The 25,530-nt window shown below is 54.5% G+C and overlaps 7 protein-coding genes across 7 annotated transcripts; 2 read left to right on the top strand and 5 right to left on the bottom strand.

The window, feature by feature from the left end:
• Window positions 1-139: 139 nt before the first annotated feature.
• CDEST_06035 (uncharacterized protein) lies at window positions 140-3,454 on the top strand. The gene is made up of 3 exons (XM_062922194.1): window positions 140-522; window positions 592-1,513; window positions 1,614-3,454. Exons 1-3 carry the CDS (start codon window positions 216-218, stop codon window positions 3,091-3,093), a joined length of 2,709 nt encoding a protein of 902 aa, XP_062778245.1. The 5' UTR covers window positions 140-215; the 3' UTR covers window positions 3,094-3,454.
• Window positions 3,455-11,081: 7,627 nt separating this feature from the next.
• Window positions 11,082-11,396, top strand: CDEST_06034 (uncharacterized protein; the record flags this gene model as incomplete). The annotated part of the gene is made up of 1 exon (XM_062922193.1): window positions 11,082-11,396. One exon carries the CDS (start codon window positions 11,082-11,084, stop codon window positions 11,394-11,396), a length of 315 nt encoding a protein of 104 aa, XP_062778244.1.
• Window positions 11,397-13,277: 1,881 nt separating this feature from the next.
• CDEST_06033 (uncharacterized protein) lies at window positions 13,278-13,672 on the bottom strand (the record flags this gene model as incomplete). Its single annotated transcript, XM_062922192.1, is given in 2 exon segments — window positions 13,278-13,422; window positions 13,437-13,672. 2 exon segments carry the CDS (start codon window positions 13,670-13,672, stop codon window positions 13,278-13,280), a joined length of 381 nt encoding a protein of 126 aa, XP_062778243.1.
• A 17-nt stretch (window positions 13,673-13,689) lies between these two features.
• CDEST_06032 (uncharacterized protein) lies at window positions 13,690-14,470 on the bottom strand (the record flags this gene model as incomplete). The annotated part of the gene is made up of 4 exons (XM_062922191.1): window positions 13,690-13,763; window positions 14,141-14,157; window positions 14,263-14,369; window positions 14,453-14,470. The coding sequence occupies 4 exons, from the start codon at window positions 14,468-14,470 to the stop codon at window positions 13,690-13,692; spliced, it is 216 nt and encodes a 71-aa protein (XP_062778242.1).
• A 4,834-nt stretch (window positions 14,471-19,304) lies between these two features.
• On the bottom strand, window positions 19,305-20,034 carry CDEST_06031 (uncharacterized protein). Its single transcript, XM_062922190.1, has one exon. It carries the CDS (start codon window positions 19,930-19,932, stop codon window positions 19,582-19,584), a length of 351 nt encoding a protein of 116 aa, XP_062778241.1. The 5' UTR covers window positions 19,933-20,034; the 3' UTR covers window positions 19,305-19,581.
• Window positions 20,035-22,711: 2,677 nt separating this feature from the next.
• CDEST_06030 (uncharacterized protein) lies at window positions 22,712-23,052 on the bottom strand (the record flags this gene model as incomplete). The annotated part of the gene is made up of 2 exons (XM_062922189.1): window positions 22,712-22,911; window positions 22,986-23,052. 2 exons carry the CDS (start codon window positions 23,050-23,052, stop codon window positions 22,712-22,714), a joined length of 267 nt encoding a protein of 88 aa, XP_062778240.1.
• Window positions 23,053-23,565: 513 nt separating this feature from the next.
• On the bottom strand, window positions 23,566-24,611 carry CDEST_06029 (Putative WD40-repeat-containing domain superfamily; the record flags this gene model as incomplete). The annotated part of the gene is made up of 3 exons (XM_062922188.1): window positions 23,566-24,119; window positions 24,277-24,417; window positions 24,497-24,611. 3 exons carry the CDS (start codon window positions 24,609-24,611, stop codon window positions 23,566-23,568), a joined length of 810 nt encoding a protein of 269 aa, XP_062778239.1.
• Window positions 24,612-25,530: the final 919 nt, after the last annotated feature.

The following is a 25,530-nucleotide window of genomic DNA, read 5'->3' as shown; positions in this document are numbered from 1 at the left end:
ATGATCCTTCCAGCCTATGGAAGCAAACCTCAAAGACTCAATGCTTACAAAGCAGCTAAAGCCGAGAATCAATCACTCACTCAATCAGAAGGGCGAGTCTTGTCCAGCTGCATCATCTTATCTGCATGATGTGCCCGCCCAGCCCTTGACAACCAAACCCCGCCCCCCTCAATCCTCGTCGACCAACCTTCCAAAGCCATGCAGTTTGTTTAAGGATGGAGGCCTTTGAGAAGAAAGAACAACCGGCACTGACAGAGACGGCATCATCATCGCCGACGATTGCAGACCTCGCCCGGTCGTGTCTAGAGTCGTTTCAAAAATGCCTCAACAAAGCTGCAGATGTCCATCCGCGAGAGCTGACTCTGGTAGAAAACCAGGTCGCCAGATTCTCGGTCTGGGCGGCGAACATTGGCGTTTTTGCCCCCGGTCGAGGGTCTTTGGACCATCGCTTGCGTGAGGCACCCGACGTCCAAGATGCCGTTGGTGGACTTTTGGAAGCCTTGGGACTAAGGGCTCTAAGCTGTGTGTATAAATGGTGTCTTTTCAGATGAGGTTAGTTGAAGTGTCATCTGGCTGACCACTTCCTTTCAGGTCTCGAGATCTTGAATTCACTCAGCTTGAAGGTCTCTGAGAAGTCGCTGGAAGCGGTAGATCCCAGTTTTGACCATGTTCTCGAGGGTGTTTCCAAAGACATCAGTCTCTTGCACAGGTTTTCAAACACTGTCCGTCGAGCCAGCAAAGACACGCACAAGAAGAAGGTGGCGAGCGCATTTCGGATCCGAGACGAGCAAGGCAATGACGTCGAAAGCTTTCTGGAAGCGCTTTTTGCTCACAATGTTCGCGACCAATTCCCTGGCACTAGCGAGGCCATCCAGCAACGCCTCGCTAAGACGATGCTATTGAGAAGGAAAACGATTCTGTATCGAAGGTCTCGTTACGGCAAGACACCGACCCGGACCCGAGAGGAACCTGTACAGCCTGTTGCATCGCAACCCAGAGTCCGATGTCAGCCAGGACAGAACTTACCTCAAGTTACAACAACCGCAAAAGAGGCAGAGGCTCCAGACGAAACGACCAAAAGCGTTGCAAGATCAGCAGCAGTAATTGCCACAACATTGGCGCCTGATCACTTCAAAAAGGCGTCTACCCCATCGGTGGTTTCACGGTCGAAGACCGTGGCGCTGAGCAGCCATGCCGATTTGCGCTTTCCCCCGGCCCCATGTGGAGCTCTTACACGGAAACATAACAAATTCAAAGCCAAGAGAGAAGCTAACCTCGCAATTGTTGTCAAGGAGATTGAGGCCAAGGGGGAGCAAGTTGATGGGGCTTCAAGGGGCGTCGAAACGAGAATTGGTAAATCCGGCTTCAACTCCGTTGCTGATGCCGAGGCAGCTCACAGAGAAGCATTGAAAGCGCATTGGGAAGAATGTCTCAAAGGAGTGGAAGAAATTGTCTGTCCCTTTTGCTTCTGCACGCTGCCCGTCTCCGAAGTCGTCGACGAAAAGAAGTGGAGGTATGTATACAAACATTCAGCCCATCCTAAGCACTTCATCAGGCTGATGCCAGATGAAGCTATCCATTGCTTGTGAGTCACCGTATACTGATTCTATTAGGGAACATGTCAAAAGTGACCTCGACCCTTACGTTTGCCTGTTTGAAGAGTGCGACTCGGGCGAAGAGCTGTACGCCCATAGCCGCCCCTGGCTCAAGCATATGCGCGAACACACCCTCAGATGGAGTTGCAAGTCAAAGTCTCACGGGCCTTTCACGGCTTCGTCGAGGGCGGACTACCTGAACCATATGCAGGAGTCTCACGCCGGGAAATTCACTGATGCCCAGCTTGGAGTTCTTGCTGATAGAAACGGCCGGGCGACTGGGACTCTGTTCGAGACCTGTCCTCTCTGCGGAACGGACGAGGTCGGCAGTATGGAAGATCACGTCATCGGCCACATGCGAGCCCTTGCTCTCAAGTCTCTTCCCAGTTACGAGGAAAATGACGAGGCCCGTTATGATTCAGAGAGTCAACAGAGCAGCGGCTCTTCTGCCAAAGCACCCAGCAGAAGCACCCTGAAGAATGATGGCTGGGACGTATGGTCTTCAACTGATGATACCACAACTCCGAATGGCGAACAGCCCGATGCTTTCGCTTCGACAACTCGGGGCCGAACATCTCCAGCCAGCTCGGACCCGGAATTGCCTACTTTGTTCTATCAGGACGAGGCTCGCGGCGTTCTCCCGATGGCCGATTACTTGAGAGTATTCTCCGGGATACCAAGCAACGATCACCGACTCTTTGAGTGGAGCTTCATCGCTGCCATTCGAGGTTCGCCAATCGATCCAGAAAACGATCCAATCATGTATGCATTTCGCAGACAACGTTATGACCTACCGTCAACGCGGGTCATAGATCCTGACTGCGCCATCTGCGGCGCACCAGCAAGTTTGATGTGTGATTGCGAGGCAAGAGCGTTGGATAAATCTGTAGTGCAAGCGGAAACTAGGATGATGTATTCTGTATACAGCGACATCCGATCGTGGGTGCGACACAAGTCAACCGATTATGTTCTCGGGGCGTTTGACCGGTCTTGTGGGGTCGAACAAGAAATACCAGGGGCCGAATGGAAGGTTCCGCCAGCGGAAGGCGAGACTCCCAGCTTGGATCCGAGCATGGGAGATCCTCTCCTGCAACCGAGAGGAGAGGAGGATGTTAGCCCGGGCGGATCAACACATACCAAGGCTGTTCCCTCGGACAGCAAATCCTTGTCACGAGTTGAGCAGGAGCATCCTCTGAGACAAAGACTAGAGGGGAAAAGTCGAAATGGAGTCTCAGGTCAAAACCAACCGTCCAGCGCCGCCATGACATTGCAGAAGCACGAAGTTTATCAACGGTGGCAAGCGGCCGTACAGAGATATCCCGAGGTACTGGATTATCATTTTTCGCTTGTGGAGGTCCATATGCCAGCCGACGGCGATCCGGCCGTCTGCGATCCTCCATTATCTGCAGTTACGAGGTGGCGAGATGGACATGAAGCCGACTACGCTGAGATCTGGGGAAAGGCATCCACTGGAGACAAATCTCAACCTTTTAGCTGAATTGCCTCAAGAAAAACGGCAGATGGCAACTGTCTCGGGGTGAGAGATGTATAGCGAGGTTAGATACCTAACCTTGGCTTTCGGGCATGGATGGCTTTATGGGTATCGTGGTATCGATGCCTTAATTTGCCAATGAGTTCCACTATCGACAGAGTTGTTAGGTGACTCATAAGTGGTAGTAATGAGTCCAGCTTCCTAAGTCGACGCCCCTTCGCTTCTCACGATTGGGAAAGTATCCCACCATGTAGTCATTTAGCTGTTTGTTGATGATCCTTTGGTGTCAACGCACTCCTCGCATTCCAATCATAACAACGGCAGAGGTGAGATGCGTCGTTCTCGTTCATAGAAGAAGAAACCTGACGCAGTAGCAGCAAGGCTTTGGCAAAAAAATAAAAAGCCTGGCTCCCCTCATTTGGAACTCGTGGGTAGCGCGCAGTGTTGATGTGAACCAACCTTGATCTCGGCATTCGGGAAAGGTCGTGGACAACAGTCTCTTACCCGCGCAAGTATCTTGGCTCGTGTTCCAGGTAGACACGAGGTATCATATCATTCTTTCGTCAACAAAGGGCCCATGGAGGACGCACGTCAGTCGTTGGTGAAGTGCGTTCAACCCTCGTTCGTGAGAGGTCCACGATTGAGAGGGCGTGGGCTACCAAGACTGACAAACGCCCGCTATCTGTCACTTCTGTGTACATACAGGTTTGGCGATTTAACAAACCAAGGCAGTTGGCATCAGCTCATGGTTTGGCCAAACAGGCAGGACATTACGCCAACAGCATACAACCCAGGGGCCTGGGAACCGGTCCAGACCACATCATTGGGTGAACCAAGATATGATGGACTTGGCCTTGGAGGGAGATCCACATCGTTTTAACCCATTGCAGGAAGATTGGCTGAAGTCTTGTTACGTTGACCGTTGGTTGTGATGTTGGTTGTCGAAGATGACTCCAACAGGTTGGTCATGGCCCACCCCCCCGTGAAAAGTAGCACGGAGAGGCGCACAAAGGCCCGATTCTTTTCAGATTGGCTTTTCTAACTGATCATTTCCCCTTTAGATTTGGGGGTTCCGTACGGTCTCGTTGGAGACTTAGCGTAGTTGTTTGATTGACGGATTGGAGCAAACTCCATAACCAGCAACTGGCCGCATCCACTTCTTCCAAGATAGGGTGTTTGTTTGTATGTGGGCGCGTGTGAAAGAGGCGTTCGTTTAACTTGCTATTCCAAGTACGTGCCGCAAGGCAAGCCTGCAGGACTGGCAGCCATCGCCTGGTGGGAAGGCCCGCAGGAGAGGTAGGCCACTGACGATCTCCAACAGAAGAACAACGTCTCTCTGCCAGGAGACACAACATCGGAGACTATGTGACCGACCTGGCAGACGCAGTTTGCAGAGCGAACAAGCCAATCCCACCCGCCGATTCCCGCAAATGTAGTGTGGGACCTTCATGCACCCGTATCGCGCGGCACAGCTGCGTACTGAATACCTTTCTGCCGCCTAGCCCACCAGCTGCGATCCTCTCGGGTCAAGATTTATTGTATCTATTTGCTTGGCCATGGTGTTTGCTACTTTGATCACCCCATTGCAGGGGTGAGAGATGAAGATGGCCCCTCTGGTCGTGTAAACTCAAGAGGGTTCTACTCCCCAATCTGGATGCATCACTTCGGTCAGGAAGTGGACTCGCCCCCCCCTGTTCGTGTTTGCTCACCGGTAGGATATCTTTAGAGTAGCAGAAGGTCCACGCCAGTGCGTAAAACCACGTGTTGAAGGGGTTTCGTTGCAACGCTGGATTCGCTCGTATGTGACATGAAGTCTCTGATCTTGATATACCCCAGTATACCTATCAGGGTCATGATGAAAGCCAGCTACCTGGATGCAAGGTTGGTCAATAGGGTGGTTATGGGCCTGGAAGCCTCCATGATACTGAGTTTCTGAAGAAACCTTATGATGTGTTCAGTGTTGGGCATAACACTTATTCTGTGTTTTTTTTATCGTGTTTTTCTTCATATTGTGTACCTGTGCGACCTTAAGAGGGACCGCCTTAGCAAAGTACCTTAGTGACATGAAGTCTCCTAATCCGGCCCCTCTAAAACACCATTGTGTCTCGACGAGGGCAGGAGAACGTATTATTCCATTCCGAATTGCACGGGGTGGGCTGCGCCGGGCGGTCCGGCTAGAGACCCGGTCAAAGTCAAATATGTTGACTTTGAACTGTCAGCGCTTCACCCGAGATGTGCGATATCTCACTCATCTACCTACACTCGTCCGTGGGAGGCAGACAGATGCCGAGAATTGTGGAGAGGGGCCAGTAATATGGCGTCGCTTCTTGTTGTCTGACATCTTAACGGTAAGACGTTCTAGAAAATTGGTCAATCTATCCCTCGCAGCGTCGTCTCTAGCCCCGGACAAATGTGCAAGGGTCAATTTCCCCCCTCCAGAGTGCCGCCGATAGGAGACTGATGATGGCCATGTCCGTACAGAGTATTCTGGTCTGAAAGGCGAAAGATGGATACGAATGAGTGGCAGGCTTGACGCCCAACGCCCACATTGGGCTGTCCATACTCTAGCAAAACCTTGCCGGGGCTCGTCACATGAGCATTGCCGTCTGCAAGTTGTTTGCGGAGACGGTTGTGTGGTGTAACTAGGTGAGAGAGAGAACCGGGCTTTGTTTGTCTCTGGTTGCATTCGGAGCGGCGTTGCCTGAGCCTCCCTTGACCTTCCCTCCCCCCCTGTAGCACCTGTAGCACCTGTAGCAGAGGCAGGATCGGCATAACTGAGCATGGTGTTTGGCGGGTCAGACGGGGATTTTGAGTCGTATCAGGGCATTTGTTGCCCCTCCTGACAGCTGCAAGACATCAATTTCGGGGGGGGGGGGGGGGGGGGGGCAGTCGAGGTCCCCTAATCCAAGGGTGCTCCGGAGGTCATAGCGATTCATAACAGAGGTACACAGCATCCTGGAACGAACATTGCGCTCGGGCACGCCTTGTGAAATGAAGTCGAAGGGGGCCACCAAGGAATTCTGGCGATTGGCACTGTTTATGCTGGAATATTTTATGAATCTTGAGTTCGACGTCCCCGGCACCTCCGGCACCAAAATCTCAAAGAGAAACCGGTACCTGCGGTCAGGGTTCGAAGTGGTGCTATTCCGGGTGGAGCTGCGTGCGCATTGTGCTCGACGTCGCATTGCCGAATACCGACGGGGGGCAGGCTATAAGTGAGAGTTTTGACTTTGTCGAGAGCGGAACGAGGACCATTGGATCAGTCGGAGACTTTGGTGCCGCATTGGATGAACATACGCTGAGCCAACTAAGCCAAAGGCTGGTTGGTGGTGATGATGATGAAGATGGTGATGGTGGTTTTGGTTTTGGCTGGAGGGAGATTCAATATGGAACCCGGGGCCGGTTAAGCAAGTAAGCGTGCATTGATCGTCAATCTGCACGATTGCATATGGTGACTGCTTATTGCAGTGAGAGGTACTTATCACAGATGCACATACTGCGCAATGTACCAATACGGTAGTTTGTAATTATCAGGGAAACGGGGGTTGGCAATATTAACATTGAGAGCCTTCACCGCCAATGTAGAACGCGCAGCTCAGAACTTTCCTGACTCATTGTGTCCTATGAACAATCCCTAAAGACATCACGCGTAGTCCGATTTCCACTTTCTCATATGGAACACACGCCATTTCTCTCACCGACACTTTCACTGCCGGCCTGCGTGGTTGGTCTAGGTGCTCCCTCATCTGCTGCTGCGCCATGGCGAGCTGGAGCATCGGGGCCAACAGCGGAATTTGTGGCAAAAACGAACATGTATTCACCAGCATCATATCATGGCCATGGAGGAAGGAGACAACTACAGTCCGCCACCCCTGTCGACGCCTCTCAGCCCGACCCGTCGACCGCTTCTCACCGAAACACTGTCAGAACTGACGCGCTCGCTGCACGCCTGTCAGACTTCTAAATCCTCCCGAGCATGGGGCCTTGTCGATCCGACTCAACAGGAGGCATCTCGAACCGAACCTTTCCGGCTTATAGGTACGTCTGGAAAGTGCACGCCGCAAAGCCTTCCGAGGCTGGTCGGACGGTGTGCTCATATTGGTAGCAATGGCATCATCGCGACCGAAACTCGTTTGTTGATGCCAACTATTCTGCCGTGATGAGGACGGAGGGGGGACGGGGGACCCAAGGTCAATAGCCATGTAGGTAATAAGGCGGTGGCAGATGACGCACACATAACAACGGCAGCGTATTCATACTTGTCCGTATGTATCGTTGCCGACTCCGAAATTAACGATCCTTCTTCAACCCGTCAAACCGGGTAATTGGGAGGATGGCTATACCATCGCGCGCCAGGCGGTGCACATCTTCTCCTTCGCCCTTTCTTTTCCACGGCGGCATACCTCTAAAGGGGTCAGTCGCTCCGACCGAACCCGGGAGCTGGGTCATTGGCACGTCAGCTATGGACGATCCGCGTCGCTCTGAACGCTCGCCAAGTGCACAATGGGGGTCTTTATCGTCCTGGCGTGACTGACCTTCCAGACCCGGAACCTCGGTGAGCCAAGGCGGTGGAGACGCTCCGGCCCCCTTTCATGTAGGAAAACTAGGGGGAGGGGGGGGTTAGAGCGTGATCCTCTGACGGCGACCCGCCGGACTGGGTAGCCGGCGGATGAAAACCAAAGTCCCTCGGCGGTCGTTCCAGCTGAAGCAGGTCGGAAACAAGCCCTGGGCCGACCCTGGAACTCGCGCCGGCGCAGGCGAGTGATAACGACACATGAACCCGGGGGGATGTCTGTCGACTCTACCGCATACGTAAACGGCCGTGTCTGTAGAACTGCTTTGCAACCTGTTCGCTTTTGCCCCTCCTCCTCCTCGCCAAGATGGCAGGTCGGATAATTGCCGCAGCATTTGGGGGCGCTCCCATTTGGTCGGTAACTGTGGACCTGGTGTTCGGGTACAACAAACATTTGGGGAAGCTCGGCACGACGCCATGGCATGACAAAAGGTCCCCCCCCCCCCCCGATGGACCCAATACAGGATCGTCGTCACACTGGCGAACAATGCTTGCGGTGACAATAGAGAGCCCTTGCCCTGCGGAGCGGTCTGGAAGTTTGTCCACGCCATCTTTGTCTCGAATGGGCTGCAACCGCGTCTGTCTTTCGTCCAGAGTGTACGGATGCTGGCCCGACACACGGGAGGTTCAAGGAGGCCCCCGCACCGGTCAATCAAACGGGGCCTCCCGGGGGGGGGGGGGGGGGGGGGGGGGTTGAGAGAAAGGGTCAGGAGACGTGAAGTAAGAGCGGCAAAATAACTTCTCACGTGATATGCCTCGGAGAAGCTGTGTTGAGTTTGACGGCGCAGCCAAAGTCAATTAGGGTAACGACGAGCTTGAAAAAAGACGGTTTGAATGGGAGGGATATCCCGCATAACCACGGCTTGTAAGTCAAGGACTACTGTGCCCCCCCACCTCTCTTATCGGCTGGGTGTGTGATGAAGAGCGGCCGAAGAGGGTGGCCATCACCAAGGCCGCAGTGATAATGAGATCGCGGTTCCTACTTGGCTTATCACAGCTATCATTCGGCTGCGGCCTGGCTTGCGTGTCCGGAGAAAGCTCACTCCTCACATCATCAATTAACCATCAAGGGTTCGTTCGCCCTTCGAGAAGATCCGAGGGAACGCTGGGTGAGCGGGCAGATAAGCAGGCGGTAGATCTGCAACGGGGACGGATATGATATGTGACGGGGCCAGCACCGGCGCCGCGGTATGGGGGGGGCTGCTATCACTCAGTTGGCACGTAGTTTCGATTTTTTCGGGGCACTTCACCGGCCGGCCACCTCGCCATTTCAGTATCACTCTGGCCGACGAGAAGGATGGGCATCCATTGATCCGTTGACGAGACCGGACGTCCCTCCCGCCTGGACTGGTCCCCCCCCCCCCCCTTCGCGACATGTTTTGAGAACCCTTGCCAGCGGAAGATTCTGACGAGAGAATGACAGATAACCTTTGGCAAGAAAGCATCTGTTGGTCGACTACTACCCGCTTCGACGTGGAGCTGGGCGTGACGGCTTGCAGAGAATGGGCCATAGCTCCCTGCAGCTGCGTCCACTCACAAGGTTTGTTGTTGAAGGGTGATTTTTGATTAACGCCAGGAAACCCCCCCCCCTCTTCAACGGCATGGTGCAGGGTCATCTGGAAAATCAGTCGAGCGTCATTTGAGTCTGTGCTAGACACGCAATGCACCGCAAATCCGGAGCAACAAAAGCAACGGTGCAGCGCCGAGCATCCAGCCCTACCCAGACGTGTCACTCATGTCCGTCCCCCCACCTCTCTTCACCCTCCCCCCGGGATGCCTCGGTGCGGGCGGGGACCGTTTTTCCTTGCTATCAAAGTCCCCAATACAGTGCTGTACATGTTGGTGGCTGACATGCTGCTCATGCTTGTTTGACGACGGGATTCACTCCCCCGAGGCCAGCTTGGCAAGCTCAAAAACCAGTTCGTTCGGTCGACACTCGGCCAGTCAGTCAGTCAGTCAGTCAGTTTGCACATGCAAAGTTTTGGGGGGGGATCGGATCCACAACCTCACCGGTCGTCCAAGTCGAGCCAAGCTGCGAAATGATGGCCCGCTTGCGTTGCTGCAGCAGGACGAAGCTAGCCAAGTGGTAGGTCGAGCTGCAGTGCCGCACCCGTCATTGTCAATGTCGCTTGGCCTACATGCAGGAGAGCGAGAGCGGCATGATTACGAAGACCTGGTAGGCCACGTTGATGCCCATTCCCATTTCGGGCGGGGAGCAGGGCGGTCGTCAGTCACATTTTGTGAGGTTCAGTCAGCCCGACTTACACCAGCTTACACACGTTGTCCATGAGGCAGACAGACAGGCAGGCAGACAGTAATCGCGTGTGTCGAGTAAGCCCCAATACCTGACTCTGATGTGGCTCGGCCATCACCCAGCCGCCGTCGACCGCCCTGTAAAAGGAGACACCCCGGGCAGACAGACAGACACGACATTTACCGTCCCGTACCATACCAGCGCCCGAGAGGGTCCCCTCGTGCCTGATACACACGCCTCCGAGGCGTCGCTGCCGGACGAGGCATCTCAATATCTCATGTGCGTTGCTGGCGCTGAACGATGCCCGACTTATCCCTCCACCAGCGCATCTGGACTGCCTGCCAGCAACCGAGACCGTCTCGTGTGTCTGCGTGTATGTGTGTATGTGTGTATGTGTGTATTTGCCGTCGTCCATTACCCGGATAGCCAACCATGGACAGCCAGCCTGGCCGTCCAACCTTAGCCCGTAATCACCGCCAGTATCAATCACTTACACCACCCCACGACAACCCATCCCCACCTCTACCTATCACAGGTCGACCGGGACGCGGACGGGGACGTGAACAAACAGTCGAAAGACTTCAGATGACCTACTCCTTCGCAGCGCTAGAAGGGCACTAGCCCCCACCTTCTACCACTCACTTCACTTCACCATATCCCCTCCCCACGTTGGGCTGGCGTCCCCTCCTCCCCCTAATATTCGAGACACGGCGCCACTGTAGAAAGGGGGGCACGCGTGGTGGCTTGCGGAACGGGCAGCCTCAAGACCTCTCGAAGCCTAACCGGACGGGTTCTCGTGCTGGTAAGGGAGGGGGTGCATTAGTAGCATTAGTAGAGCGAGATGCTGGGGCTGTCTCACTTCCACTCTCTCTGACACACACACACACACACACACACACACACACCTTGACCGTTGCTCTACCCCACGCCAGCACCCACTCTCTTGGTGTCGGTGCCGCGAACGGGAGCACCTCTCCAGAGCTCTTGTGCCAGGGGGGGGCCCTGCGCTTCGGCGGCCCACACCTGATTCCTCACCGAGCTCACCACGGCGTCGTCTTGTTCTCCGTCCGTCGTCTACAATGTACTTGGGGGCCACCGGGAGGAGGGGGGGGGAGTGGGCGGCAATGGCCCGCGAAGGATGGTTGATGGCCCGTCAGTGTGTCTTTGATGCATCTGATCGCAGCAAAAAAACGGACAGACACGAGGCAGTCAACAACAGCAATAACACGTTTGAGTACCGTCCAGCTCAGTGCCAGCCCGAGAGAGCCTCGAGATGCCCGACGTCACCACAACTGTCACTTCTCAATAAAGCCGATCCGCCTCCCTCGACCGTTTCTCGGAACGCGGCGCCCGACGAAGATGACAGCGCCCGATCACAGCACGCCATATCTTCACCGGCCAGTTCCCTCCTTACGCCTTCAACCTGCTGCTGCTGGTCTGCCAGTGTACAACTGCTACCCCTGCCCGCCAATGCGACCCTAATCCCTATCCACACCGCGTCGCCAGTGCTGTGCGCTAAGCCGTCAAGCAGCAACCCTGTGAGGCGCCTGATGGGTGACTAACTCAGCAGCAGGACGACTAACACATACATATACGATCTACACGACACTTCGGACACATCTCCTGGGGAGTGCATGTGGCACCGGTACCGGCTGCGAGGCTAAAGGTTGTCGTGTACGGATATGCAGACTTGTGAAACTGCTAAATGCTAAAAAAAAAAAAAAAAAGACCACCATTGCAGAAGAACTGACTCTCCGTACAGGTACCACGCCCTTCGTCAAGGGTGTTACGGGCACGAGGCAGGGGGTTGAGAGGGAAAGGAAGAGTAAACGTAGCAATATGGTGATTTGAATTTCGGTATGTGTACGGATACAGAGCATCTGAATTGTCTCTTTTCTCCTCCCAAGTATGGGTTTTGGACGCACCTGCGCCGATTCTTACTGTACTCGGATATGACGAGGTGTCTATCTGACAGAAACCTGTTTGCTCCTCCAGTTCCCTTCCTTGTCCGCCTCCCCCATCAACCCACCACCGCAACGCGACACAGCGCCCTCTTCCATCAGCCTGGGTTAGGTTGGTCCGAGAGGTGGATAAGCGAGGGACGTTCAGGAGAACAGAGGATGGAAAAACGGATGCTTAAACTAGGTATATACGATGTACACTGGGGGGGGGGGAGTAAAGACTCCGCAAAACTTTGATGAAACCCCCCCTCCCTGTGCCCGTGTGGGCAAGACCTGCTATGTGTGCCAGTAGCCCAAAAACTCCTGATCCCGTGCGCCCCTGTTCCCCAACGCCCCCGATTTCAAACAGTGTTCTTCTTGTTTTGAACACTTCAAAGCTTTTTTTTTTCTTCTTTTTTTTTGGCTAGTTTGAAAACGGGAAAACAAATAGAAGAAGACTGCTGCCACAGTCCTCGCCTTGATGTGGGTGTCAACATCTGTACTGTAGATGTGGTGGGTGCGTTTGTGTGTGTACGATGTACGATGTATGTGTGTGTGTGTGTGTGAGAGAGAGAGAGAGAGAGATCATGGTGGTGGCCGAAAAAACGTTCCAGAACCGAGCCTGTCGCGGGCCATGTCGGCCAACGTTTGGGCGGTGTAAGTAGGGCTGGTATGAGTTGTCGTTGTCGTCGTCGTCGTTGCCGTCGTGGTCCATTGACTGTTATGGTGACGGTGGTGGTGACGGTGGTTGGTGATGGTGGTGGTGGTGGTGGTGTTGGTGGGAAAGGCTATCCCGTCTTCCTTGGACCGGGGAGCGCCGTCCTTGGCCCGGCACCATCCTCGGCGGAAACCCCCCGAACCAAGTGGACTGGCATGTCGATTGAGTCTGTCCCTCCAGTCCTCCCTCCATTGCCTCGCGGTTCCTCCCGTCTGGGCCCGTTTCTCTGTGGCGAAAATGTTCCGTCTTGGTTTGTGCGTCCTTTTCGCGTACGATGTACACCCGATTGGTCGCTGTTTCTTCTGGTTTGTTGCCCGGCTCCTTTGAATGGTGAAAATGCTCGATTCCGCTCTGTTGCGCCGTAAACATCCCTCCCCATATGGATGATGCATTGCCCGAAGAAACGCCCCTTTGCTGAAGAGAGATGTGGAAAAAAAAGAAAGAAAAAAGGCCACTTAAAACGCCCCCCGTTGGTGGAGATGCAGGTTTGGCACCTCCCTCGCCATAGATTGTTGCGTTGTTCGTCTTCTTCTTTTTTTTTTTCAAATAAAAAGAGCCGGTTTCCGTTTCCTCCTCTTACTTGGTCAAGACTCTGGTAGTTCAACCTCTCAGGTATTTACTGTTGTCTTCCAGTGTATCCTATTCGTGGTCGGTATGGTATGTTTGAGTGATTCGCCTGTTAGAAACCCCTCACGGAACGCTGCGTTAGTGCAATGCAGCTCCGTTGAAAACGCCAGGGTTAGGCCGCTCCGCAGCCAAGAAATGTTGGTCCTGATGGTGGTGTTGCGTGGTTTGACCGGTGTGGAAACCCTCTCCCCCCTCTCCCGCCCAAGTCTCGGTTATGAAAGTTCTGTGGGCTGTGACGAAGTGCATCCTTCTTGTTCCCAATCTCTTTCCCCCCCCGGTGAAGAAAGAGTGGGTTGGGTGGGAAAGACGGAAATATGAGCGAGAGGACATTTTTCTCCATGTGCGTGGTCCCGAGAGGCCGGAGGGTCGGTGACTAGAGATGCGAGATGTGATAGAAGCAGACCCGAGTGCAGGTTCGTCGTGAGTGAGCGCGGGTTTCCGAGACACACACTTTCCTCGCTCTCACGCTCCATCTATCTCTCGCGTTCATCTAGAGGCCGACGGGCGTGTTGTTGCGCTTGATCATGCTCTCCCAGACAATGGGTGCTGAGGGCTTGCATTCGCCTGTGGTTGGAGATTTTTGTCAGTCGCCTATCATTATAACAAATTTGGGGAATGGCCGCATCCTATGCCATATCAGGGCGCGCGGGCTGCTGTCTCTGCCGCTATTGGTGGCAGCAAAGTTTGCCGGCCAAATCTCGCTGGCCACTCCTCCTCCCATGCTGGTCCCAATCCCCAATCCCAGGTGTTTGGAGTTGGGTGGAGCGTGCTGAAGGAGGAGGGGAGGGGGGGGCGCCTTTTCCGTGGCACCATAGAGCAGACAGAGGGACCCCCCCCCTGTCGGCCTTGGGAAGATGAGATGCAGAGCGAGAATCAAACGTGGCAGAGACTGGGCCAGTCCGCAGAGGGTAAAAGATGGATGAAAGGGGGGGAAGACATACCACAGACTTCGTTTCCTCTGTTGATATACACATGTCAGTTACTGTTCGGCAAGACGACAGAGGACACAAGACAAGTCGTCTTGAAGGGATAAGGGGATGGAAATCGGGACAACCCGACGTACCTGTACTCGCAGTGGGTGACGTGAGGAGGGCAGCGTCGTTGTGTGCGGGCGTAGAGCGGACACCAGCGAGACACGATCCAGCGGACGTGGTTGCAGCGGAATTCTCTCTGGAAACACACCGCAAAAAGGGCTAAAGTCAGCCTCGTTCCCCGCGAGATATGAAGCCGAATCTTTTGTTGGACACACATACTTGTGTATAGTTGCACATGTTCAGTTGTTCGAGATTTGTGGTTTTTGATCGGGGGGGGGGGGGGACTGCAGGACGGGTTGTCTGGTTCGACAGCGGGGACTTGCGGGTGTAAGTCGGCGTTCGAGTAAAGGAACAGCGGTAGGAACCCGAATATCGTACGGTTCGTACGAACGAGAAGAGTTTGGATAAAAGTAGTGGCGATAAGTGAAATGGTAAAATGGTCCGACTTATCGACGCGTAGCTGAGGATACGAATAACAGATAATAATAATAATAATACTAGAGACAAGATTAAAAAAAAAAAGGCTGTGGATGAGGTCGTCGTGAGGCAAGTTGGTCCAGATGAGGAGGGGGGGCGGGCGCGTTCTGTATTTGAAGACGAGCGTTCGTGGTGTGGATTTCAGCGGGATGAGCGAGGCGGTTTGCTGTTCTGTATATAGATAGCCCAAGGCGCCTTGGGGACCTTGAGAATAGGATGGGGGTCGCCGGGTCGGCCAGTGGACAGCGCTCAGGGAACCCACGCAGGAGAAAGAAACCCTGGGTGGTGCAAGGTTTAGGTCGACAGGTACCGCTACCTCGGGAGGTGTACGATGTAAGTCGAGGTCAACGGCGGGGGGAGGGTGAGGGCGGATACTGGGACTCTAGAAGTGAGAGAGAGAGAAAGGGCTCCTAGTAGACACAACACACACAAACAGAGATAGAGGGGGGGGAGAGGAAAGAATGAGAGAGTGTGTGTCAAAGGCCAGACCAGACTGGCGGGCCAGTAGGCTTCGACCAGCATCACGGGCAACCCCCCCCCCCCCCCCCCCCCCCAGAACCCAGAACCCAGAAGCATGATTGCCCCTTGTCGCTTGCTTGCCGGGCTCCAGAACGTACATCGTAGAACCTAGTCCGGCTCCCTTTGCCCACTGACAAGACCCAAGACTGGCGGCGGGTCGGGCAGAAAAACGGGTGTGTGTTTGTGCACGAGAGCCTTCATCAGGCTTGTTCGCTCCTGGGTGATCCCTAGGCTCTCAGGCCGGATCCAAGGGGGTGTGTGCGTAGGTTTTGCCGTATTAGGGAGTGTGTGCCTTCATCCAAGTCGAGAAAGAAAGTCTGCACAGCAAGTAGTAGTGTCATGGACACAGCCAGCGAGCGAGCGAGCGAGCGAGCTGACAAGACGGACAGACATATGGACCGACCAGACGGGATGGGTAGAGAGTCAGAGAGTGGCCAAAGAGCCCGAGAGCCCAAGTGGCGTGCGTGGCGTAGAGTGGTTCGGGAGAGCCCTCGTCCAGTTGCCTCTGGTTCACCTTCTCAGGTACGAATCCAAAACCCCGGCACCCTTCGTCCGGCCGTTCTTCTTCTCATCGGTTACTCGGTCAGGGAGGTCTGGTCTGGTCCGGCCTGGATTGGGTGCTGTCCGGTCTCTCCTCGCGCCCGGTCTGCTTCGCAATTCTGCCTCTCATGTCAGGAACAAAAACCATACATGGCGTCACTATGTGTAGAGTACGAATACCGTGAGGGCTCCGAGCGTTCTGCTCCTGTCACGACCTACCTCGACCCCCCGAGTCCTGATGATGGATGCTTCCCGCGCCAGATGTCCATGGCTTGCATACAGGTACAGAGAGGTATGGATGGCTCTACCATCCATAGGGCAGTTGTCCTACAGGTACTCCCAAAATTGGCTCTGGACGCCAGCCCGCGCGCCCGGGGTGTCGCAGAGATGGCGAAACAGGCCCCGTCCCCTTTGTAATGTGTGCCTTGGTGATGTATCTGTGTGCCCCGTATATACTTACATGCACTACTGTTTACCGCTTGTTCTTCTCCGTCTTGAAGTCTACCATAGTACACTAAGAGAGGAGTGGGGGGGCAGACTGACCACGCAAAACCAGCCGGTGACAACATGAATGCCGCTGTATGGTGACAACCCCCTGGCCCAAAGGGGGGGAGTCTGCGCTAGACCTCGAACCATGCCGCAAGAGGATGTGCAGAGAAAAAGAGAGTTTTCTCCAAGTAGGAGGCTAACCCCTCTTTGGAGATTTGGCCTGGACGTTTGGCGCGTTTCCCATCTGTCATTGGAGCCTGCTTGCTCCTGTTGTTCTCTCTCACTCTCCCTCTCTCATTTGCGGCTTTACCTGCGATGGATATGACCAGCCAACAACGACGGCCCCTTCCACAGCACACATGACTGTTCGGTTTCCTGCAGGGCCTGCAGGGATCGTGGAAGCAGAGAACGTGTGTGTGTTCGCTGGGTGCCGCCAAGACCAGGAGGAGGCCAAGGGGAGGGGATGGGCCTGAGTGTGTGTACAGGTATGAATCTTCAAGTGGCCCTCGACCGACCGACCGACCGACCGGGAAAGCTGAGGGAACGAGACGATCAAGGAGAAAGGAGGAGCGGGCTCCGAGAGAGAGGTGGGGAGAAGCAATGATGAAGTGAATTATGCCAATTGAGGGGCGGCAGGTCTTGCTCCCATGCCTGGAGCAAAGGTAAAAAGAAATGGAGACAGTTGTGCATGGCTCTGCCGACTACCCTACAACACGGTACGTGATGAATACCAAGCCTCCCGCACCTGCGTCGAGATGGGGATGGGAGACGTTGTAAAGATACTTGCATTTTACACTGGAGAGACGCTCAACAGTAGGATAAGGGTACAGTAGATAGTTAAGGTAGGATTTTGCAGTGTACAACACCGACTCAGGGCTTGGCTTCACCTCGACAAACACGACCAATTGCATACACACACACACACACACACACACATACATACATACATACACACACACATACATATATACTTACATACATACATACATACATGCATACATTACAGCACCATACTGGCCGGCAGACGCCGTCCTCGGGTCTAGTTCAGATGGAGATGCCCCCTCCCCCCCCCCCTTGCTAGCACTCTGCCGTCCTTCTTCGTGGCGTTGCTGCTGCCGTCTCTCGTAACAACGCCCGCATGCGCGCGCGGGGCCCGAGTCAAGCGAGTAATTCCCACGCCTAACGAGACGCTGGATGATAAGGTCTCTCCGGAGAAACGAGTCTAGTCCGTATTTGGTTGTACCTCATCTTCTTCGCAAGTCAACTTGCAATAAACGCTGGCCCGTCCTTTGATTGAGTTTTGCATAACATGAAAAGGAGAAGAAGAGAGGGAAAAAAAAAGAAGAAAAATTCTCCGGTTAATGTAACCAAACCAAAACAGAGGCAAGCTAAAAGAGGGCAGAAGAAAGAAGTGTTCTGCCCAGTCCTGATCTCACGCCCGTTGTATACAAACTAGCTGCATGTCTCGGGACCAGATTTATGCATGCCTCATGCGTCACGCCCGCCTTGCAGGGCCCCGGTACTGACACACCACGTCGACGTTATGCCTCGGCAGTCCCGTCCAGTACAGTCAGTCTGTACAAGTCCAGCCCAGGGCTGCTGTGTTTTATTTACTTACAGTAGTTTGTATTCTTCAACCGAATCGACGGGGCTGCGAAGGTTTCTGACATAGTCACGCGGCACGTGGCTTGGCCCCTGTCTCTTCTCCCCCCTCCCCGACGATCATCAGGCAGAAAAGGTCTCTCAAGGCGAAACAATAGACAGCCCGTACGGTTGGCACTTGTCCATCTCGCGTCCCCCCCTGGTGGTGGCCCTGTCGGCGGTTTGAAGATGCTCTCAAGGTGCCGGCGCTAGCATGTCTTTGGCAGTTTGGTCATCCCTCCCTCCTCGTCTTCAATCCCTCACCCCCTGCGCGAGAAACATCCGCCGGGGAATAGCATCATCTCCCAAGGAGATTGATAAGGTCACCGCAACTTTGGCGCCTGACGACATCTTCCCAGCGCAATGGGAGTGCCGTTGATGAGCCTCCCGTATTTGCTGGGGTAAGAGGAGGTCCGAACCCCAATCCCCCTCCTACGAACCATCTTTGCCGTTCACGCAGAGCCATTGACCATGTCACCAAAAAGCACCTTGTCCCATCTTCGGCACCGTTTCACATTCGCCTTGTCTTCTCTCTCTCTCTCTCTCTCTCTCCCCCCTCTCTCTCTCGAGCGCGCGCGCGCGCGCGAGTCCGTTCCGCAAGCTCCGCAAGCTGGCTGGCTAGCTCTCTATCCGACGGGGCTATCCCTCCACCACGTGGAAACGTCATCCATCTGTCGCCGAACGGGTGACAACGGATGCCATATTACTGTTTATTTGTTGACGGCGGTCCCCAGCAGGACGTGCCAACCCTTTTCCGTGCGCCCCGGCGGCTTGCCGACCGGCCCCGTAGCGGTAGCACCGCGGATGGATGGATCATGGATGGATGGATGGAGGTGTGGTTCGTCCTCAACAGGGAGGACGCCCGTCGGTTTCGTAATGGGCCCGTCTCGTCCACACACTCGGGGAGAAGGATAAGGAGATAGAGGAGGAAGAGGAGGTGGGAGGCCGGATGCTTTTCCCTTGAACCAGAAGAAACCGCCTCTTGGCTCTCGGAGTCGCTTTCAAAGAGTCTCGACTCTTGCTGTGCTTGACTCAACAAGCCTGCACGGGAGCGTGCCGGCTCTTGATGAAGGTCAAATTAGCCCGCCTGCCATAGCCCTTCCATCACCCCCATAACCCTCCCATGTCCCTCGTCAAGTAGGCAGGACGTGCAACGATCAAACCCCCCCTACCCTCCCTCATAAACGAAAAAGCTTGAGCCCCAGTGACTTAAACCTCTTTTTGATCTTGCCTTAGCCCTTGTTCTTTTATGGTTTCTTCGGCGATCTCGCCGATGCCGCGAAAACGAAGAGACAAATAGCGTAATCATGTTACAACGCTCGCCTCCTAAACGTCTTCCAGGGCTGCAGATTGCCGCCAAGCGTCAAGGGAAGGGGGGGGGGGGGGGGGGGGGGGATTAACTCACGATGTTGACTTTCGGCGGGCAGCGGCCGATGTCCGCGGCTGTATCACCCTGCCTGTACGCACTTTGGGGGATCGCATCTTGTCCGAAATTGTATCGTTGTAGGCGCACCAAGCTGGCGACCATAGCCACCGCTTCCTCAGCGCTTGCGTCTCCGAGCGGAGCCGACGTCGGCCTTCCGCGACGACAAACGACGACAACGACGACGACGTCGTCCCTCGATCGTATGTTTTAGGCGTCGTAGGCGTCGTAGGCGCCTCGCTCGCTTCGAAACGAACGTTTATCGGGATCGGCAGGCGGTGCTTCGCGTGAGAGGGAAAAGGGTTTCATTGCGCCCTGAGCCAAACGCCGCTATGGCCAGCGGAAATGCTCTCTCTCTCTCTCTCTCTCTCTCTCTGCTGCCACGATGCCTGCGAGTTCGTCTCTGCGCGCGCGCGTGTGTGTCAGCGCTTTGATGGCGAACCGAACGGAGCTCGCATCCCATCCGCTTCGTGTGCTTCGGCCCGGACCCGAGCAACCGTGTGTGGGAGAGGGAAGCAGGCGGCCTGTTCTGGCGGCACATACCGGACACATACATGGTCTCATGTCGTTCGTTGTCCCATGGCTGGAGGATTTCGCTGGCGCCATCCATACCGACAAGGTGTATCCATAGGTAGTGTGCCGTTGTAAGATGTAATCAAACATAGTCGACAGCAGTCTTTCCGATGCTCACGCAACTAACACCATCAATGGTCTCCCATACGCCCGAGCAGACGAAACTTTGGTGTATCTCGTACGCTGCATGTGTACCCGTAGAAACCCGCAGAAACCTCGACAGTCAGGTCATGTTCCTTCTCTTCCCCCCACCCCTCTAGTCCTGGACTGTTTAAACTTTCCAAGGGGCCTCAGTGGTGCGGGCGTCATGCAAATCCTCCTTGGCCACAAGGAGACGTCGATGAGTGTACATCGTACCCTTCTCCACACCGGTCAAGCTGCGTCCAGGGCTTTTAGGGGCTTGGGTCCCGCCATCAACTGTCACGAGTGGCATGCAGGGCCGCGAGATTGACCGCTGGCGAGTCAGGCCGAAGAGACCCCTTGGCCAACCAGCACCCGGGGTTTCCAACTTCTTCAATGGTTGATGGGTTTCTAGCTCGCTTCTAGCGGGAGAGTTGAAGAACATGCCCCCCCCCCTCGACGGCACTTGCTTCTGTCCCCCTTCCCCCCTGTCAAGACTATTCCTGTGATGCTGATGCAGAGATGCTGTTCGTCAGAACGCCAGACAGGGCGGCTTAGTAGCATAGCATAAGTTGATGAGCTGTCAACCGGACTTTTGATAGCTCTGAAACATATTTCCGCAGTCGAGCGCGCCAAGCGACCTCACGATCATCGGCTGGTGTATGGCCTCATCGGTATCCTCCTCTCCTCCTTATCGTCAACCTCCTCCTCTTCATCTGCCTCCTCCTCTTTCTTATTGTCGACCTCCTACATTTCCCCTTCTTTACTCTGCCGCCGATAGCTCCCACCGACCTCGGTAGGGCTGTTCGTCTCCTGCTTTGATCCATACTCCAAAAATCCGAGAACGAATGGCCGTGGCACTTTTGGATGGCGTGCAATTTCGGGCAACCCTGCCCTGCGCGTGGATTTCGCTTACATAGCGCCGTGGATCTTGACCGGCCGTTCCGTTCCTCTGGAGCAGACAGAGAGGGGGGCCGTTTCAATTTTTTTTATTCATTTATTCTCTTCTTGTCGACTTTGTTCTTCCGCTTTCCACTTTCCTTTTTTCTCTTTTATCAATAGCGGCAGGGTAATGAAAAAGAGGACAGGGTGTGAATCATTCCTCATCGTCCTTCATGCCACAAAGCTTGTGAACCCTAGGCCGGGTTGAACATCCTCCTGGCTCCCCCCGGCTAGCCAACGGGGCAGTCTCTATCACAGAGACCCGACAGCCTGGCTCGGGGTGGCTCGGGGTGGCATGCGTGGGCTGGCGCCATTATGGATGCGTACCAGGTCGCCGAGGGGGGGGTGGCGGATTTGATCCAATCATCTCGAGTAAATCGAGTCCCGGTTGACCATCTCGGCGTTCCCAATGGCATGGATCCGGAATCTGATTTCGTAAAGGGATTGCAGGCGATATTTCCGATATGGGCCTCCTCCTTTTCCTCTCTGGGGGTGGTCTTCATTAAACACCGCGGCAAGGCCCCCCCGACTCCGTCCGGTCGCTGTAACGTAAGTTGACGAGGCGTGGACATTGCGCTCATCTCCATTTTGCTCCCGAAGTGGCGAGTGGTAAGAAATGTGGTGTATTAGCGATGGATGGCGGTGCAGTCGATCGTCAACCACCACCCCCTCAAACCTTCGGTTTCGTGATTGTTGGTACATGTACAGATACGGACATATATATATATACATGTCTTTCATGAAAACACGGCGTGTGTCTCCGCGAAAACGCAGTAAGTTGTCGGAGCTCATATGGCCCTGGTCGCCGATCCCGTCACATGATCCGTTCCAGTGCTCATTGTCATCACGCGAGGTAAATCCACGGAACGTTCAGTCGTGATGGCTTCTTCATATTTGCTTCGGGGACGAACGCCAGCCCAGTGGTGAGATGTCCAACGGCGAATCAGGTGCGCCAGACGGCCATCACGAATACTCCGAATTTCCGTCGACCGAGTCATTGCCCAGCATACAGGAAGATGAGAGAAAGAAGGCGTAGCTGCTTATTGATTTGCGTTCCCTTCCCTTCGTGCCGACGCGCTGGGCCGTCTTCCACCCGCTGCCGCCGCCCACGCATCTGTCCGCCTCCGTCCACATCCATGCCTGCGTCTGCATCGGTGAGAAGTGACACCGGCTGGCGGGTTCGTTGCCCCAGATTTGCCCATTTTGCCCGGTATGGATACGGACATCCTACAGGCTCTTGAAACGGCGCTTTCGTACCGAGTCCTGCGAGCAGAGGCGGAGCCCTCCCCTCCATCGGCAGTGTACACTAATGACATAACATACCCCAGGCTGACTCTATTGATTGGTAATTGAGAAATTCACAAATACCCATCGGGACCTTCTAGGCCGAATTGTCGAGGCTGATTGGTGTGGCTGTCTTTTTACACCGAAATTGGCGGTGGTGATGCCGTCGGTGACTGGCTTTGTTCAAAGACCGGCGGTGGGTCGGTGGTCAAGGATCGCGAATTCACATGTACAGGGTTGACTGACAGTTGTGCGTTATGCAGACACAGGTCCCAAATAAGGCAGTCGGTTACTGTTTGGGAGACCAAAGGAGAGTCTTCACTTAGTCCACCGTGATATTGAAATCTCGTACAAGCCAGAGGAGCCACAGTTGTTTGAGGGATTCAACGCCTTCCCCCCCCCCCCCCCCCCCCCCCCCCCCTGTGTCATCTATCCTTCGTTCATGTACCGGTACTCACTTTTTATGGTAGTTAGGGGCTCTTGAGCGCTTCTCGAAGGGCATCCTCTGCCGTCTCTCTCCCTGGCTCATGAGATCGACCCACGCTACCGTTCTTTTGGGTCGCCGCCCCATATTGAAGTCTGAAGAGGATGGGGATTGCCGATACGCGGCCCAGGTGAGCCTCTGACCTGCGGAAACTGAGCCGAAGTCGCCGTTCGTGGCGAACAGTTCCTGGCGATCTTTTTTGGGGGTGTTGCTAGCCAGGCCCATGGAAGTTTGGGGTATCAAGACCGTTGATGCCCAACTCCAGCGGCTGGCCAGAGTAGTCAAGCTAAAGAGGGTCACGGGACACTTTGAGATTAAAAGGCCCATTTTGGAGGCGAACTGGTTGATTTCGTGGCGAAACCCATACAGCCCCTGGGGAGCGCAATGAACCGGTGGCTAGGAATCAGTGGTTAGGTGCATCTCAATGCTCGGCCAAGAATCACCCTCAAGATAGTCCAGGTGCTTCCCCGATACACGCATACTTCCAAGGCAGGTCGATATCGCACTTGTTCTCATGCGACTTGTCAAGTGGTCCGCCATATTTGCCCACGATATGGGGCCTCTGGGAAATACTCCATGTTCGAGAAAGCTATGAAGTTTCAACCGGTCGGTACAGGAGGTCAATAAGTTCTAATGGAGGGTCTATCCGCTGTTGAGACTCAGGAATAGGACGAGGTTCCAAGTTGAAGTCGTCGAATTAGAGAGGGGACTTTGATTGGCGATCGAACAGGTAGAGAATGGAATTGAAACCTTATCTACATGAACAAAAGTAGCCTAACTGGCAGAGGACGCAAGGAAGAACCCGGAACAATTCTGTCAAACTCCAATGCGCAAAGACGACTACAGTTTCTTCAAGGTGTATTGCATCGCGAAATCCGTTGAACTACAAACAGCCAACACCCTCTCGCTCGAGCTGGATCCCCATCCGCGCGGGATACTGCACGCCTTCAGGCCGACGCTCGGCGTCCGCAACCGGTAGATGGTGGCGAACCCGTTCGAGTTGCAGACGTTCAGCGTCTTCTTCGCCGAGGTGAAGGTGAACCCGCTCGGGACCGAACACGCATCGATGTTGTCGGCCGGCTTCCGCAGCGTGTATATGGACGCGAAGCCGTTGGAACTGCACACGTTGAGCGTGGACCGCACCGAGGAGAAGACGAAATCGCTCGGGACTGAGCACGCCTCGAGCTTGTCGGCCGGCTTCCGCAGCGTGTATATGGGCGCGAAGCCGTTGGTACTGCACACGTTGAGCGTGGACCGCACCGAGGAGAAGACGAAATCGCTCGGGACCGAGCATGCCTCGATCTTGTCGGCCGGCTTCCGCAGCGTGTATCGCTTGGCGAACCCGGTGGACCCGCACACGCCCAGGTCGTTCTCGACGGAACTATGCGTGAAGCCTGCGTATGTGTTAAAATGGTCGGTCTGTTCTCGTTAAAGGAGCCAAGACACCGTGCAATTACACAGGAGAGGAAGGCTGTGGACGGGAAGATGTCGCGGGGCGAGCTGTGAAAAGGGACGAAGACGGGAACAGTTACTTGCCTGCTGCTAGTTGACAAGAGACAAGATTGTCGCGGGGGTTAATGACAAAATACTTCTTCTTGAAACCGGAGCCGCACACGTTCAGCACGTCCTGCCCCTTGGTGTAAACTGCACCCTTGGGTATGATGCAGGACCAGTAGCCAGTGGTTAGTGATTCTACTCCACATTGTTAGGTTGTTTTTTATGCTTAATACATGGAGCACATGGCGAAGGCGGAAAATAGTTTTGAACGTACCAGCTTCTGCTCGTTTTCCAATCTCCTGGTCTTTGGGATCAACTGGGCTTGAGTTTGATGGAGTGGGAGTGCACAGGGACAGAGTAGCAAGACCAAGGATCAAGAGGGACTTCATGGTGACAGCGTATTGATAGAGACCTTGACCATTTGTAGCTTGTTGGAAGCTTGGAGTCCATTTGAAATATTCTTACGCCATGGAAAATACTGGGCCTTATATCTTCCATCTCGTACTCGGCGTATGCAGAAGCTGAAAAAGACCATTTTAGATCGAAGCCGTCTCAACTTCGTTAGTGTACGTGTGGAGGCTAGTCTCGAATTCTGACCTACATCCTCGAAGCCACCTAGGCTAGCTAGGACTTTTGCGCCACTGCTGTTCCCGTCGAGCTACGAATCATGCTTCCCTAACGCATCGGTGATAACCTCAACGACCCAGGTTTGAGTTTTTGAGGCGGTGTACCTATGCGAGATGGATGCGGCAAGCCACAAACAGCCGTGTGAATAAAGTTAACCTCAGCTGACGCTTGATGAGGACCTGTGGCGGGTGGCAGAACGCACATGATGAGAAGAGTGCGGGGTAAGTCAGAGCACCCACTTCCTGGCCCCCCCCACTTCCTGGCCACCCCAAAATGAGGGTATTCCCACCAGCACCAGTATGTTCAATTAATTATTGACTTCGTCTAGATGCCACTACAATACAGCTTCCAGCTTCACTAGGGTTATCAGAGGCGCTGGATTCAGCTGCATCATCCTCTTTATCACCAGCCTCAATTTGCGCCCGCTGGATGTCCTTGATGTTGGCGAACTTGGTGTTTGGATCGATCTGGACTGTCCTTCTTTTCCTTACTGCAGTATTGTTGATTTGGGCCTGCAGAAGCTCCAGCTTGTGCTGGGCAGTAGCCAGGCTATAGGACTGCTCGCTGAAGCCTTTTTTCACCTTTATAAAAAGGAGGCGTTGAGTACTGGCGTCATTATCCAGCTCTGTGAATAGCTTTAGTTGGCCAGCCAGATCCTTCATCTTCCTTGGCGTTGACCAC

Source organism: Colletotrichum destructivum, chromosome 4 (assembly GCF_034447905.1).
Source record: "Colletotrichum destructivum chromosome 4, complete sequence".
Lineage (NCBI taxonomy): Eukaryota > Fungi > Ascomycota > Sordariomycetes > Glomerellales > Glomerellaceae > Colletotrichum > Colletotrichum destructivum.
The sequence above is the reverse complement of the archived record's forward strand: the minus strand, read 5'-3'. Positions and strand labels throughout refer to the sequence as shown.

Bases quoted from the DNA above. Each gene is read 5' to 3' on its own strand.
- CDEST_06035 (XM_062922194.1), top strand. From the start codon at position 216: ATGGAGGCCTTTGAGAAGAAAGAACAACCGGCACTGACAGAGACGGCA. The intron at 523-591 runs GTGTGTATAAAT...ACTTCCTTTCAG, and splicing joins GGGACTAAGGGCTCTAAGCT to GTCTCGAGATCTTGAATTCA. The intron at 1,514-1,613 runs GTATGTATACAA...TGATTCTATTAG, and splicing joins GTCGACGAAAAGAAGTGGAG to GGAACATGTCAAAAGTGACC.
- CDEST_06031 (XM_062922190.1), bottom strand. From the start codon at position 19,932: ATGGATGGCGCCAGCGAAATCCTCCAGCCATGGGACAACGAACGACAT.